We start from the raw sequence: 11,122 nt of genomic DNA, 5'->3' as shown, positions 1-11,122 counted from the left end.
TCTTTATACTGAAAATTTCAAGTTTTTTCTTCTAAGTTCTTACGTGCTTTGCGCATCACAAGCCCACAATATCTTGACCAAGAAATAGAGTACATAAAAAAATATAGGAAACGATCTCTGCTAACCACCTCATATAATTGATTTATGTTATCAAAAAGCTCATAAAAAGTTTTATAGTGGTGCTATTAATGCTAACGAAACCCCCAATATTTACTTAGCTTGCCTTACTTTCGAGGATTTGAAACCATAAAATCAATATTTAATAGTTTAATGTTAATGATGTGTTTTCTTATAACAATACCATTAAAGATATTCTAATTAATAATAGTACCGTAACAAATAACATCATTTACAAAATTCTTGTAAGTGAAGTCTACCCGTAACTGTGATTGTGGCGAGCTCATCGCGCGCTTCGCGCTCATCATCTGTTACCGACACGCCAAGCTTAACCAATCACCACCGAGTGCCGGGCTGCGAGCGTTCGCTTCCAACCAATCAGAGGAGAGTACAGCTCGGAGCCTGCGGGGAATTGACCAATCACGGTCGAGTATACGTGTTGTTGATATTTTGTTGTCCTCCTCCGCAGCAACGTTCGTGTTGTAGTGTGTCCAAACGCACTCGTGATTTTGATTCTGAGGGAATAAGTCCTCGACCCTCCTCCAAGATGTCCTACGCGCAGAAGTCCAAGGTGCAGAAGGTGATGGTGTTGCCCATCGTATCCTTTTATCGGAAGGCAGTTTAATTCGCCGTGTGGTGATGGTGAAGTCGGGGCCCTAGACTGACTGAGCGCGGGAAGCGACTTTTTCCTTTTCCCTCGACCGCATGTCTATTAGGCCTAGTTTGTGACTGTTTATTCTACTACATGTTTATTTGGTCCAGTTTTGGGAGTTTGTTTGGTTAATATAGGTAATAGGCCAGGTTCTGACTACTGTTGTTGTGCTGCGCTTTATCTCGACCGCATGTTTGTTAGGCTGAGTTTGGGCCCCTTTATCCAGCTACCTGTTTACTAGGCCTAGTTTTGGGCGTTTGTTTAGCCAACTGCATGTTTATTAGGCTTAGGTTTGGGCCTTTGTTTATCCAGCTGCAAGTGTTTTAACTCTATTTTAGTACATTTGATCAACTACATGTTTATTAGGCCTATTTGGGACGTTCATTAAATCAACTAATTTTTATTAGGCCTAGTCCTGACGTTTATCTACTTACATGGTAATTAGGTCTACTTTGGACGTTTATATAACTAATTTTTATTATCATCTAGGTTGTACACGAAGGTTGTTGCCTGTTAGGACAAATACTAATTAATGTTTAGTTTGTCGTGTTTAGCTTATAGGTATTTCATCCACAAGTTTACAAGGTCTACGTAACGGCTTTGAAGTTTACTCAACCACATGTTTATTAGACCTACGAAGGGCATTTATTAATAAAGTACATGTTTACTAGGCCTATGTAGGGCAGTTAGTTGTCCAAGTACATTTAATAGACCTACATAGGGCTTTTATTGGGTATATCTAACTACACGTTTATTAGCCCAAGGGTGGAAATTTATCTACTCGATCGCAGGTCATGTAAGCCTACATGATCCATGTATTTACTACAACTATAGGTAGCTGTTGAAAAAATTGCTGCTATCCCACACTGGATAACAGAATAGCTTTTCTGGTGGGCGTTTCTATGAATTTGATGGAGGTTTGTCCGAAATCCATGGTTTTGGACCCCACTACTATGAACCGCAATTCCAGTAACATGGATTTTCAACAAAATTCTCCTTCGGATTTGTTGAAAGCGCATGGAAATAGTAGCTTAAGCGCATGGAAATACAGGTAGTAGCTACACCAGAAAAGCTATGTGGTTAACCAGTGTGGGTCGTAACAACAATTCTTCAGTAGTTTTGGCACTAGCTATCCTAACCTAAAGTCCTGTCCACCCTAGCGATTAGTGCCCAATAGGTTAATGCAGTTCCCATAAACTGTCCCACTAGGTACCTATATACTGACCGATCGAGAATGGAGCCAGAACGATGCAGGTCTCTGGCAACACTGCTTCGGAAGCCCCTCTTGCCAAGTTAGAACATAGGGGGAAACATCAGTACAGGCCAACCCTCATCACGGTGGACGGGTCTTATTCACTCGATATTTAATTGGTGAAACATAAATACAATTGCAACTCTAAGCATACCATTTAAAAGACTGAAGTTTCGTCAACATATTGTGATATATGAAAGCCCCATACGACGAACTAAAAAATAAGCATGTGAGCTCTTCGTAAAATATGTTTTCAAGGCAGTTTTGAAATCCAATATGGCGGCTACGTTTTTCATGGACGGTTCTCATCAGTGACGGACACCATCTTTCCCCAGCCTTCCCAGCACTCATTTGAACAATGTTAGCGTATGTATGTAACGTTTATTGATCTTACTCAAGATTGCAGTTGTAATCAGCACAATAAAACAACATTTTGTTGCCTATATTAGTGAAAGTATGAAACTTGTTATTCCCGGGGTTATGGTTGGAACTGAATTCATTCTTACCTTGTAATCGGCGGTTTTTATCCTTACTGCCACCACAACTGAAACTCCACAGTGCTTATTTGATTGTTATTATACAACATTTTGGTCTCAGTTCACTCCACATTGCACTTTAAACCCGTTGCTGTTCCTGGTTTCTAAGCGCGCGCGCCATAAACACAATTACAAACAGCAGACGACGACAGACGACGAAACTGCAAAGTTTTATTCCCTAAACTGTTTACTTTACTCGTCATTTAGTTTAAATTTACATTGTTATTTAAAAATTTTGATTTAATTCATGTATATTATCCCTTTTTTGCAACCAAATTACCCCGAAAAATTACAGATATTTCTAACGTAGATAAAATCAAATGTTTCTAACGTTTTCGTACATCTGGCTGCCGAAAACCATAGAGGAACGAATACGGAAAAGTGCATAGAGTGAACGACTACGTTTTTTTTTTTTTTGCTTTTTTGTTTTTCTTTTGCTAGCACTTTTCATTGATTTCAGTCTTTATTCGTATTTTGAATTTCTTAAATAATCGTATGCCAGAAATAAATGTAACCTTTAAATGTTTGCATGCTTTAATGTTTGCATGCTAAGAATGGCAAAATCATCGTTGCCACCCATTAGTGGAGGCGTTCACAACATACGCCGTTTCCTTATTATCCTGTTAAGCGTCCGCCCCTGATGAGCTCGCTGCTAACGTACCGTCACGCTTTTTTTTTGTAATCAGGGATCATAGCACTGATGATAGTTTTTCAAAGTTAATATTGATTTTTATGCTTGTATTTCATACTGTAATAACTGTGGAAATTCTCCTCCTTCTCTCTTCTCCTCTCTCTCTCTATCTCTCTCTCTCTCTCTCTCTCTCTCTCGGAGTCCAGTCACTCGGCAAAGAAAAGTCATCTTCACTCCCGCAATTGGAAGAAAAGTTTGTATCATCACTGGAGGATTCAGAACTAGAGCTCTCATCATCAAATAGGTTATCAATATCACACTCGCCTCATCTAGTATTTGATTGATCTCACCTAAAGAAATATGCCATCCTCTTTGGGACATTCATTGTGAAAGACGCGAAATCCAATTTGTCTCGATAAACGCCCGAAGCGCATTGAAAGAAAACCAACAGGGACAGGCAGTTTTCTAGCATAAGCGACCACCAGGAAAGAGTTGCCAGGCTGGAAATAAGTTTCCCATGTGCTGAGAGTGTTACCAAATGATGTTCCTACACTTTCTATGCGAGTAAACGTATTATTACGGGGCTGACGACTTGACAAGCACAGTTAAAGTCTTGAACGTAATATCCCGTTGAAGGCGCTACCGAGTAGATCGCGGTAAACGTATTATTACGTGGGTGACGCTTAAACAGGTTATAAACTGTTTCCATGAATTCTAGTTGTCATAGTAATGCAATAATGATAAATTGCTTTAATATTTATGTATATATACTTCCAATACATAGCCTAATTTCACCAATTTCAACGTTTTGTGTGTAGTCTTATACCCAGTTTGGAGGGTCAACACATACCGAATGGCAACAGAGAGAGAGAGAGAGAGAGAGAGAAAGGAAGGCGGAGGAACGAAGAAGAAAAGGGAGGGGGGGGGGGTTGGGGAGAGGGTAGGTGGAGCTTTATACGCGTGTTCGTATCCATTTCTGCATAATGGAGTTTTTGTCTCTTGGTACAAGGACAGTGTCGTTATTCTTTACGATTAGTGATTCACGATACCCTTATAAATTACGGCACTGGGTGTAATGCACTATAGCAAAATCTCGTTCTGTTAAGAGTGTTCGTTACAGAAATAGGTATTGCCCAAAAACCTGCTTGCACTGTCTCTGAAACCCATAGTAGACATGACTGCTTAGTTGTCAATCAAGTTTTTATAACCAAGTATTTTTTACAAGCTAGCTATTGAATAAATTTTTATTTTTCTTCCAGGTCCAAACATATGCCCCTCAATGCTACTTTCCTCTTTAACGACTTTCTGGTCATTGCAAATTCGGCCCCATAATTTCTTATGGTGCGAAAACAGACAAAAGAGGCCCATGGACCGAAAACGATTGCGTCACACTACGGCGATAATCCAGCAGTAAAACATCTTCATATATCCAAAAAAGTAAATAATAAAGATATATATGCGCATTACGATTATAACAATTACATGTATAGCTGATAACAATCTGCATGAATAACTGGTAAACTGTTCTGCAATGACAGTTGAGTATAGCAATTATTTACAATAGGTACGAAAGTCAAGATGTCGTGACGTCATAATACAGAACTTGAAAGAACGTTCTAATTCAGAAAAATAATTACTTAAATTTGAGTCAGAGTCGAGTTACTTTTCAATAACGAATATTTTCAAATTAATCATCATAAATATGTAAAATATTGATGTTTTACTACTTATTTAAAAATTAGCCAAGAGCACGCTTCTCGTCATCTTCTACCCCAACAGCTGTTTACGCCTGGCTTGTTGTTGATGAGAAATCGTGTTTCGATTGTTGTGATAAAAGTGCTCCAGCGTCTGTGGGTACAAGTGGTGTGCGGATTTATCACAGGAAATGGTTAGTTTATTGACACAAGCTACTCCGTAAAACATCGAGATGGGCGTCAATCTTCGAAACATTTTTAGTTGTAAGTAAAAATTTCTAAAGCGTTTTGGTGAGATTTCCACTGCCGTGGGCGCCATTTTCAGTACCCTCTGTTTAAATCTGTTTAAATCTTAAAATTTGGCCTTAATTTCTAACTTTGGGGAAAATACTTACTTCGAAAGGAGAGTAGAGGTCTTTAGCTCCGTTTCTCACCAACAAGTCGCGACTGATGCCCATCTCGGGTGTCAGGACGCGTTATAATGTACTTTTTCGGAGGGTGGCTTGCACTGATGGTAGCTGGCCTGCGTGGCCTGCTTTGATGTTTTACCCTAGTGTCCAAAGGTAGGTTAGGTAAAAGTTAGTGGCCCCTGTAAGCTTGTACCATTTGAATAGGGTTTATATTCTGATTAATAATAACAATATTGGTGTAATGTCCCAGATGCAGTATGTAGAAGAGATGGGGCAACAAAATTTTGGGTTCTGTAGAGAAGATGGTAGATTTTTTTAAATATTGAAAATTTTTATATTTAGCCATTTTTATCACTACTAGATCCAGTACTTTAATTACAGTTTTATCACCTTTGGTCTGAGTAACCGAAGAGTTGAAATGCCAGGACATCACTCAAATATTTATATGTCAGTTAGTCAATCTTGTGCGATACTAGGCTCTGCGTTTGACATAAATTTTTTCCCTTGGGTTCAGTAGGGTTTTAAGGTAAATGTTCCAAGAAACAGATCCATTTTAGCCAGTGGTTGATGAGCATTGTCAGACTTAAACATACGTAATGTACTTTGATCTTATACATTTCTACTGGTAAGGGAGGCTGCAGTGTCATAACCTGGAATGTAATAAAGCGATTTCCGTAATAAAATTGTCATGGATTTAGTAAAAGTAAATGTTGACCCATTTCATTCTTTAATGGCTGAAATTTACCCATATACTATAGGTCTGCTCATTTCTGTTGGTTGTAGTATATAAAATAACCAAAAATGTTAAATTGCAATGTTATACTTATTTTTGGTCAGACTTTTACACCCTTTGAATTAGTACTACTTATTTTCTGTCACTTTTGCACACTGAATTATGTTTCATTTAACTGTTGGTTTTCTCATACTACGTACTTGAAAGAACTTGATCGTATAATTTTCAAGACACTAATTAATGCTTGTTGTAAAGATTTGAAAAATTTCACTGGTACTTTAGGATGTTAAGGAATCTACACCTATGTAGCTTAGAAAGGGAGATTATAATTGGGCATTGGATTTGCTATATTTCATTGACAATCTGAGGCAATTCATATTTAGTGTTGTTATAGTTTTGGCTTTAGGAGCAATCCTCCACTCATTTTTATGCAGGAATTATATATGTAATATATATTCACAGGTTCTATAGGTACTAGTACTTAATAAAGGTACTAAGCCACTGGGTTATAGATCCAAGAGTATTTTGACACAGTATAGAAGTAGATTGTATCTTAGTGTGCTTGTGTTTAATATTATTGTATAAGAAATTCAGCAGGTTGCTCTGTATACCATTTGGTTAATTCCAAAATAACTTTTACACCTTGTAAAAGTTAATTCCAAAATTTGACACTTTCCTTAACAAATTTCTCAGAACTTGATATTCAGGTATCTTCAGTCTAGAGCTAGAGTTCAGGTGTGGCTGTACGAGAACCAAAACCTACGCATAGAAGGGCACATCATTGGATTTGATGAATACATGAATGTTATGTTAGATGCTGCAGAGGAAGTACATATCAAGAAAGGAACAAGGAAAAATATTGGTGAGTATTGCAGTTTAACAGCTAACAGATGTACTTATTAGGTAATTCCATACTTGTGTGTGGATGTTGGTGTTTGCAGATTTAATGTTTTTGCTATAACAAACATTTGTACTATTTATATGCCTCAGGCTTTGCTCCTTTGTCTATTGTAAGTCAGCAGTGAATTGATTTAATTTATCACAACCTGACTATTAGTAAAGGAATAGAAACCACAACCTTTCTGCTATAGTATTCTTCAGCATGAGTTGGAATCATTTGTGGAAATTTTATAAGGTAGTTAATTGTGGGTATATATGTGGCTGAGGGACCACCCCCCCCTCCCTTTTTACCTGCCATAATTGAACACTATTCAGCCATAGTTGAGACATCTCACTGTCCTCTTGACCGACCATCAAGTTGAAACTTCTTTCATATGAAACAAGCATTGACGTATACAAAAGATGTAAGAGGGTGTTTGGACACTCCTCAGTGCCACCATAACTAGTTCTATTTTCATTTTGCTAGGAGTGAGCTGGTTGCTTTTCTTAGCATTAGAGAGGTTGAGCAGCATTATAGAAAGGCCAAAGGTTGATGGTTTCTTCCAAGGGGATTTGATATATTGCTAAATTGTTTGGCTCCTCCCACTTAGACTACCATCTCTTTTGCTAGGGGTTAGTAATTTCATGAGAGGGGGTTCGGTTCGCATCATGCGCTTTTCCTGGGCCATGTCCCTTGCAAACGCTTCTTCTCCCCTTGAACAAAAAACAGCTCCTCACCCAAGATAATCAAATGGCATATTGCTGAAAGTTGAATTGGTGAGTGACTTGCTCTCCCTTCTTACTGTAAGGCAATAGTCGCCCACCTACCACGAGTTGACTACCTTGTCACCAAGTTAAACAGATTCCAGTTCATGCGGAGGGATACGTATGAATTGAATCATAAGTTTGTATGTAAGAAACACTGAACTTTTCAGGAAATTATAAAATTGTTAATTTTACTAAGTAAGGTTTTCTCATTTCAGGGCGAATTCTCCTAAAGGGTGACAATATAACATTGATCCAGAATACACAACCTGATGGAAGTAACATGTAGTTTTAATTTCTAAGTCATTTACATTAAGGAAGCTTTATTTGAATTTTGTTAATAAATGTACTGAACATAGTGTTATTGTATCCTAACCTTCCAAACATTTTTTTCAAATATCCAAACTCTTCACCAGCAGTTTGTTCTGACAGGAATATAAGCCACTCGCAGGTTTCCAAGCTTAGGTGTGTAAATTATGCCACAGCAGTATAGTTGTTGGGAAGTGTTAGTTATGATCCACAACCCTTGGCAGCATCTTTGGTAGAACTGGTAGCCTCGCCATACTCTATGCAACTTCATTGTAGATCTTGGCATTACTCCTTAGCAAGATCAGTGGGAGACCAATTTCAGCTGTTTATTTTTAGCCAATTGTTCTTAGTCTATTTAGCTTGCTGTTTTCTCCGACCTTAAGCACAATGGTGACTTAAGAATAATAAGAAAACTTAAACAAGAAAATTTGGCAGTTTGTTCACGAAGCATCTCATCTCATACATGTTCTAGCCATTCATGTTTCTTTGACTGAGCACTGAACAATTTTCTGAAGTGTCCAAATACCAGATTGAGAGCAGGTAAGTGCCATTCAACTACTAATGTATTGTTAATTGGGTGAGGTAATCAGCAAAATTCTGCTGAATAACCCTTAAATTTTCCAACATGATTTGCACAGTGAATTAATACTAGTTTGTCTACAATGTAAATGGTAAGGAGATGATCTGCTCAGTGGCACAATACCTCGGCATTCATGTTGAAGAAACAAATGTTCAAAGGCTACATAGCATTGCTGAATGCATTTTTTATCCAATATGAAATAGTAATAAGTACACTTATTGCTAAACAATGATGTGACTTTGGTGAATTATAATACATAAAACTGCAAATTGTCCTGTTAGAAGATCCAAAGTTGTTTATAGTCATGCTTAAAACATACAAAAGCAATTGCTGTTATACTTGTAATATACATATGTATACATAACTGGGATCTTTAACCATAACAAAATACCCAAATAAGGACCCCACTCTATTTGCAGATTTTTCTGTGGAATGTACATATATAGTATGTATATACACATTCATGCAATTTGTAGAGAAATGTTCACCAATTACTGTTTGTTCCTACTCGATATACAAACCCTAGATCCTTTACATAAGGAATTATTTTCGGCGTAGCTGGAATTACGGCCATTAAATTCTTGAACAAGGTGGTTAGGCAGTAACTACTGTGTGGCAGGCGGGTAGGCCAGCCTGCCTGGATGTAAACACACTCCACTTTGCCTTCGGCCGTCTTCCGATGAAGATGTGTGTTTGTGAGCTGTTCCTGACTGGTAGTTGATAATTTTCCCAGTGGGATCTTTCTGGTTTATTTTTGTTTTTTGTAATAGCCTTTATAGCTGCCTTTCTCTTTGTGTTAAAGAGTCAGTGGCAAAGGTATGCCAACATCTTTATTAAATATTTACATTCTTTAGCCCTTTAATGTGAGGACGAGATAGTAATATAATGTGAGGACGAGATATGTATTTAATGTGAGGACGAGATATGTATTTAATGTGAGGACTAGTCATGGATTTAACGTGAGTGATATTGATCCTGTAATGAGACCTGTACTCATCCGAAATTTACGTTTATGCTTGGTTATTACCAAGGGGAACTTTGGAGGTTTGTCCTTTTTGTTTTTTCTGGTAATTTCTCTTCACCCTTTCACTTTCTATCGGACGAAGGTAGAAAAGGGGGCGTGTGGTGCTGGTTTTTGGGGGATCTCCTCTCACTTCGGAGGGCGGTGCCCTTGGATGGATGTGAGAGGAGTATCCTCATTACTTTAGAAAAATTGTTTATTTTAAGACTTAACAGTGGGAATTGTTTTTACAGCAGTACTGGTTGGATAGCTCTTCGTACATGTTATCCTAACATTGGAACTGTACCTGTGACTCGGCATGTTGTAATACTGATCCTTGAGTGTGTACACTGATCCCTGGAGTTCTGGACGAAGCTTTCGCCACTGGCCTGTGATGTTTATCTATTCTTGATGGTAGAGGTCTGGAAGATTATGGAGGAATCAAAGAGGAAGAGAGCTTGTGAAGTGTAGTCGTCCTCTTCGAGCTCATCATATTTTCATCAGTCTCCAACCCTTCGACTCCTAAGGCGCTCTGCCGTCGAAGAAGGTTGTCTCGTCACGGGACTTGTAAGGGTTTGTCTTGCTCTGTTGAGACAGGTGGGTCTTTCACTGGTCCTCCTGTTTCCTCCGGGAACGGGGCCTCTGTCTCCTTCCTCAGGGAAGAAGAAGGGGACCATGAAGGTACCAGCCACCACTGGTAACCATCCACTCCCGGCTCTAGAGTTTCCACCTCCGGACCGGGAACTGTCCCTCGGCTGCTCGCCACTGAGTGTACGGTCCACACCAATACAGTCAAGGTCCAGACAGCTGAGTATGCTCACCGTCAGTGTGGCGGGATCACAAGCTAGGAAAAAACTGCAGAAATTCCCCCCCACATATACCTAATCAGTCCAGCTGCCCAACTCACCCCAGTCACACTTTCTACTTTACACTTCAGAATACAGCAGGACAGTTGACCTAACAGCTACACAAAAACAAAACCAAAAACAAAACACAAAACAAGAACAACACAAAACACACGTACTTACCAACATTCCAGTTACTCCGGGGCTATCCTGTGCTGTCCGCTGGTCGAGGGACACAACAACAACACCAACAACAACAACAACAACCAAGGACCACAACTACACAACAACAACCAAGGAACACAACCACAAAACAACTCAAACACAACAACCACCAAACAACATAGCAACCAACCAAGAAAACAACCTCACATATCACAACAAAAGACCACTGCAACAACAAAACTAAAAGAACACAACCACCAAACAACACACACAACACCAAAAGACCAACGCACAAACAATTAACAACAACAAAAAGGCAACACAACACCACTAACAACTTCAAGAAATCACAACAGCTCCCAACAAAACAACCCTCAACCATAACAACTCACAATAAAACCCACAAAAAAAAAAAAAACTCACAAGCACAACAATCAACAACACACAACTGAAACGAATTTCACCGCCTTCACTAGATTGCTGCCGATACCACCGACTATCACCATTTCTGACTTAAGACGGACTCAAAAACACTCGCTCAAAAACACAGACCT

General features: G+C 38.8%; 1 protein-coding gene across 1 annotated transcript; it reads left to right on the top strand.

Moving 5' to 3' along the window:
* The first annotated feature begins 555 nt into the window (after positions 1 to 555).
* On the top strand, positions 556 to 8,028 carry LOC135204336 (probable small nuclear ribonucleoprotein E). The gene is made up of 3 exons (XM_064234526.1): positions 556 to 715; positions 6,719 to 6,887; positions 7,888 to 8,028. Exons 1-3 carry the CDS (start codon positions 665 to 667, stop codon positions 7,956 to 7,958), a joined length of 291 nt encoding a protein of 96 aa, XP_064090596.1. The 5' UTR covers positions 556 to 664; the 3' UTR covers positions 7,959 to 8,028.
* Positions 8,029 to 11,122: the final 3,094 nt, after the last annotated feature.

Source organism: Macrobrachium nipponense, chromosome 44, assembly GCF_015104395.2.
Source record: "Macrobrachium nipponense isolate FS-2020 chromosome 44, ASM1510439v2, whole genome shotgun sequence".
NCBI classification, from domain to species: Eukaryota; Metazoa; Arthropoda; class Malacostraca; order Decapoda; family Palaemonidae; genus Macrobrachium; species Macrobrachium nipponense.
Note: the sequence above shows the minus strand (reverse complement) of the source record. Positions and strands in the feature narration are given on the sequence as shown.

Excerpts from the sequence above, each read along its gene's own strand:
- LOC135204336 (XM_064234526.1), top strand. The coding sequence starts at position 665 with ATGTCCTACGCGCAGAAGTCCAAGGTGCAGAAGGTGATGGTGTTGCCC. Across the intron at positions 716-6,718 it reads AGGTGATGGTGTTGCCCATC|AACTTGATATTCAGGTATCT; the intron begins GTATCCTTTTAT and ends CAAATTTCTCAG. Across the intron at positions 6,888-7,887 it reads AGGAACAAGGAAAAATATTG|GGCGAATTCTCCTAAAGGGT; the intron begins GTGAGTATTGCA and ends TTCTCATTTCAG.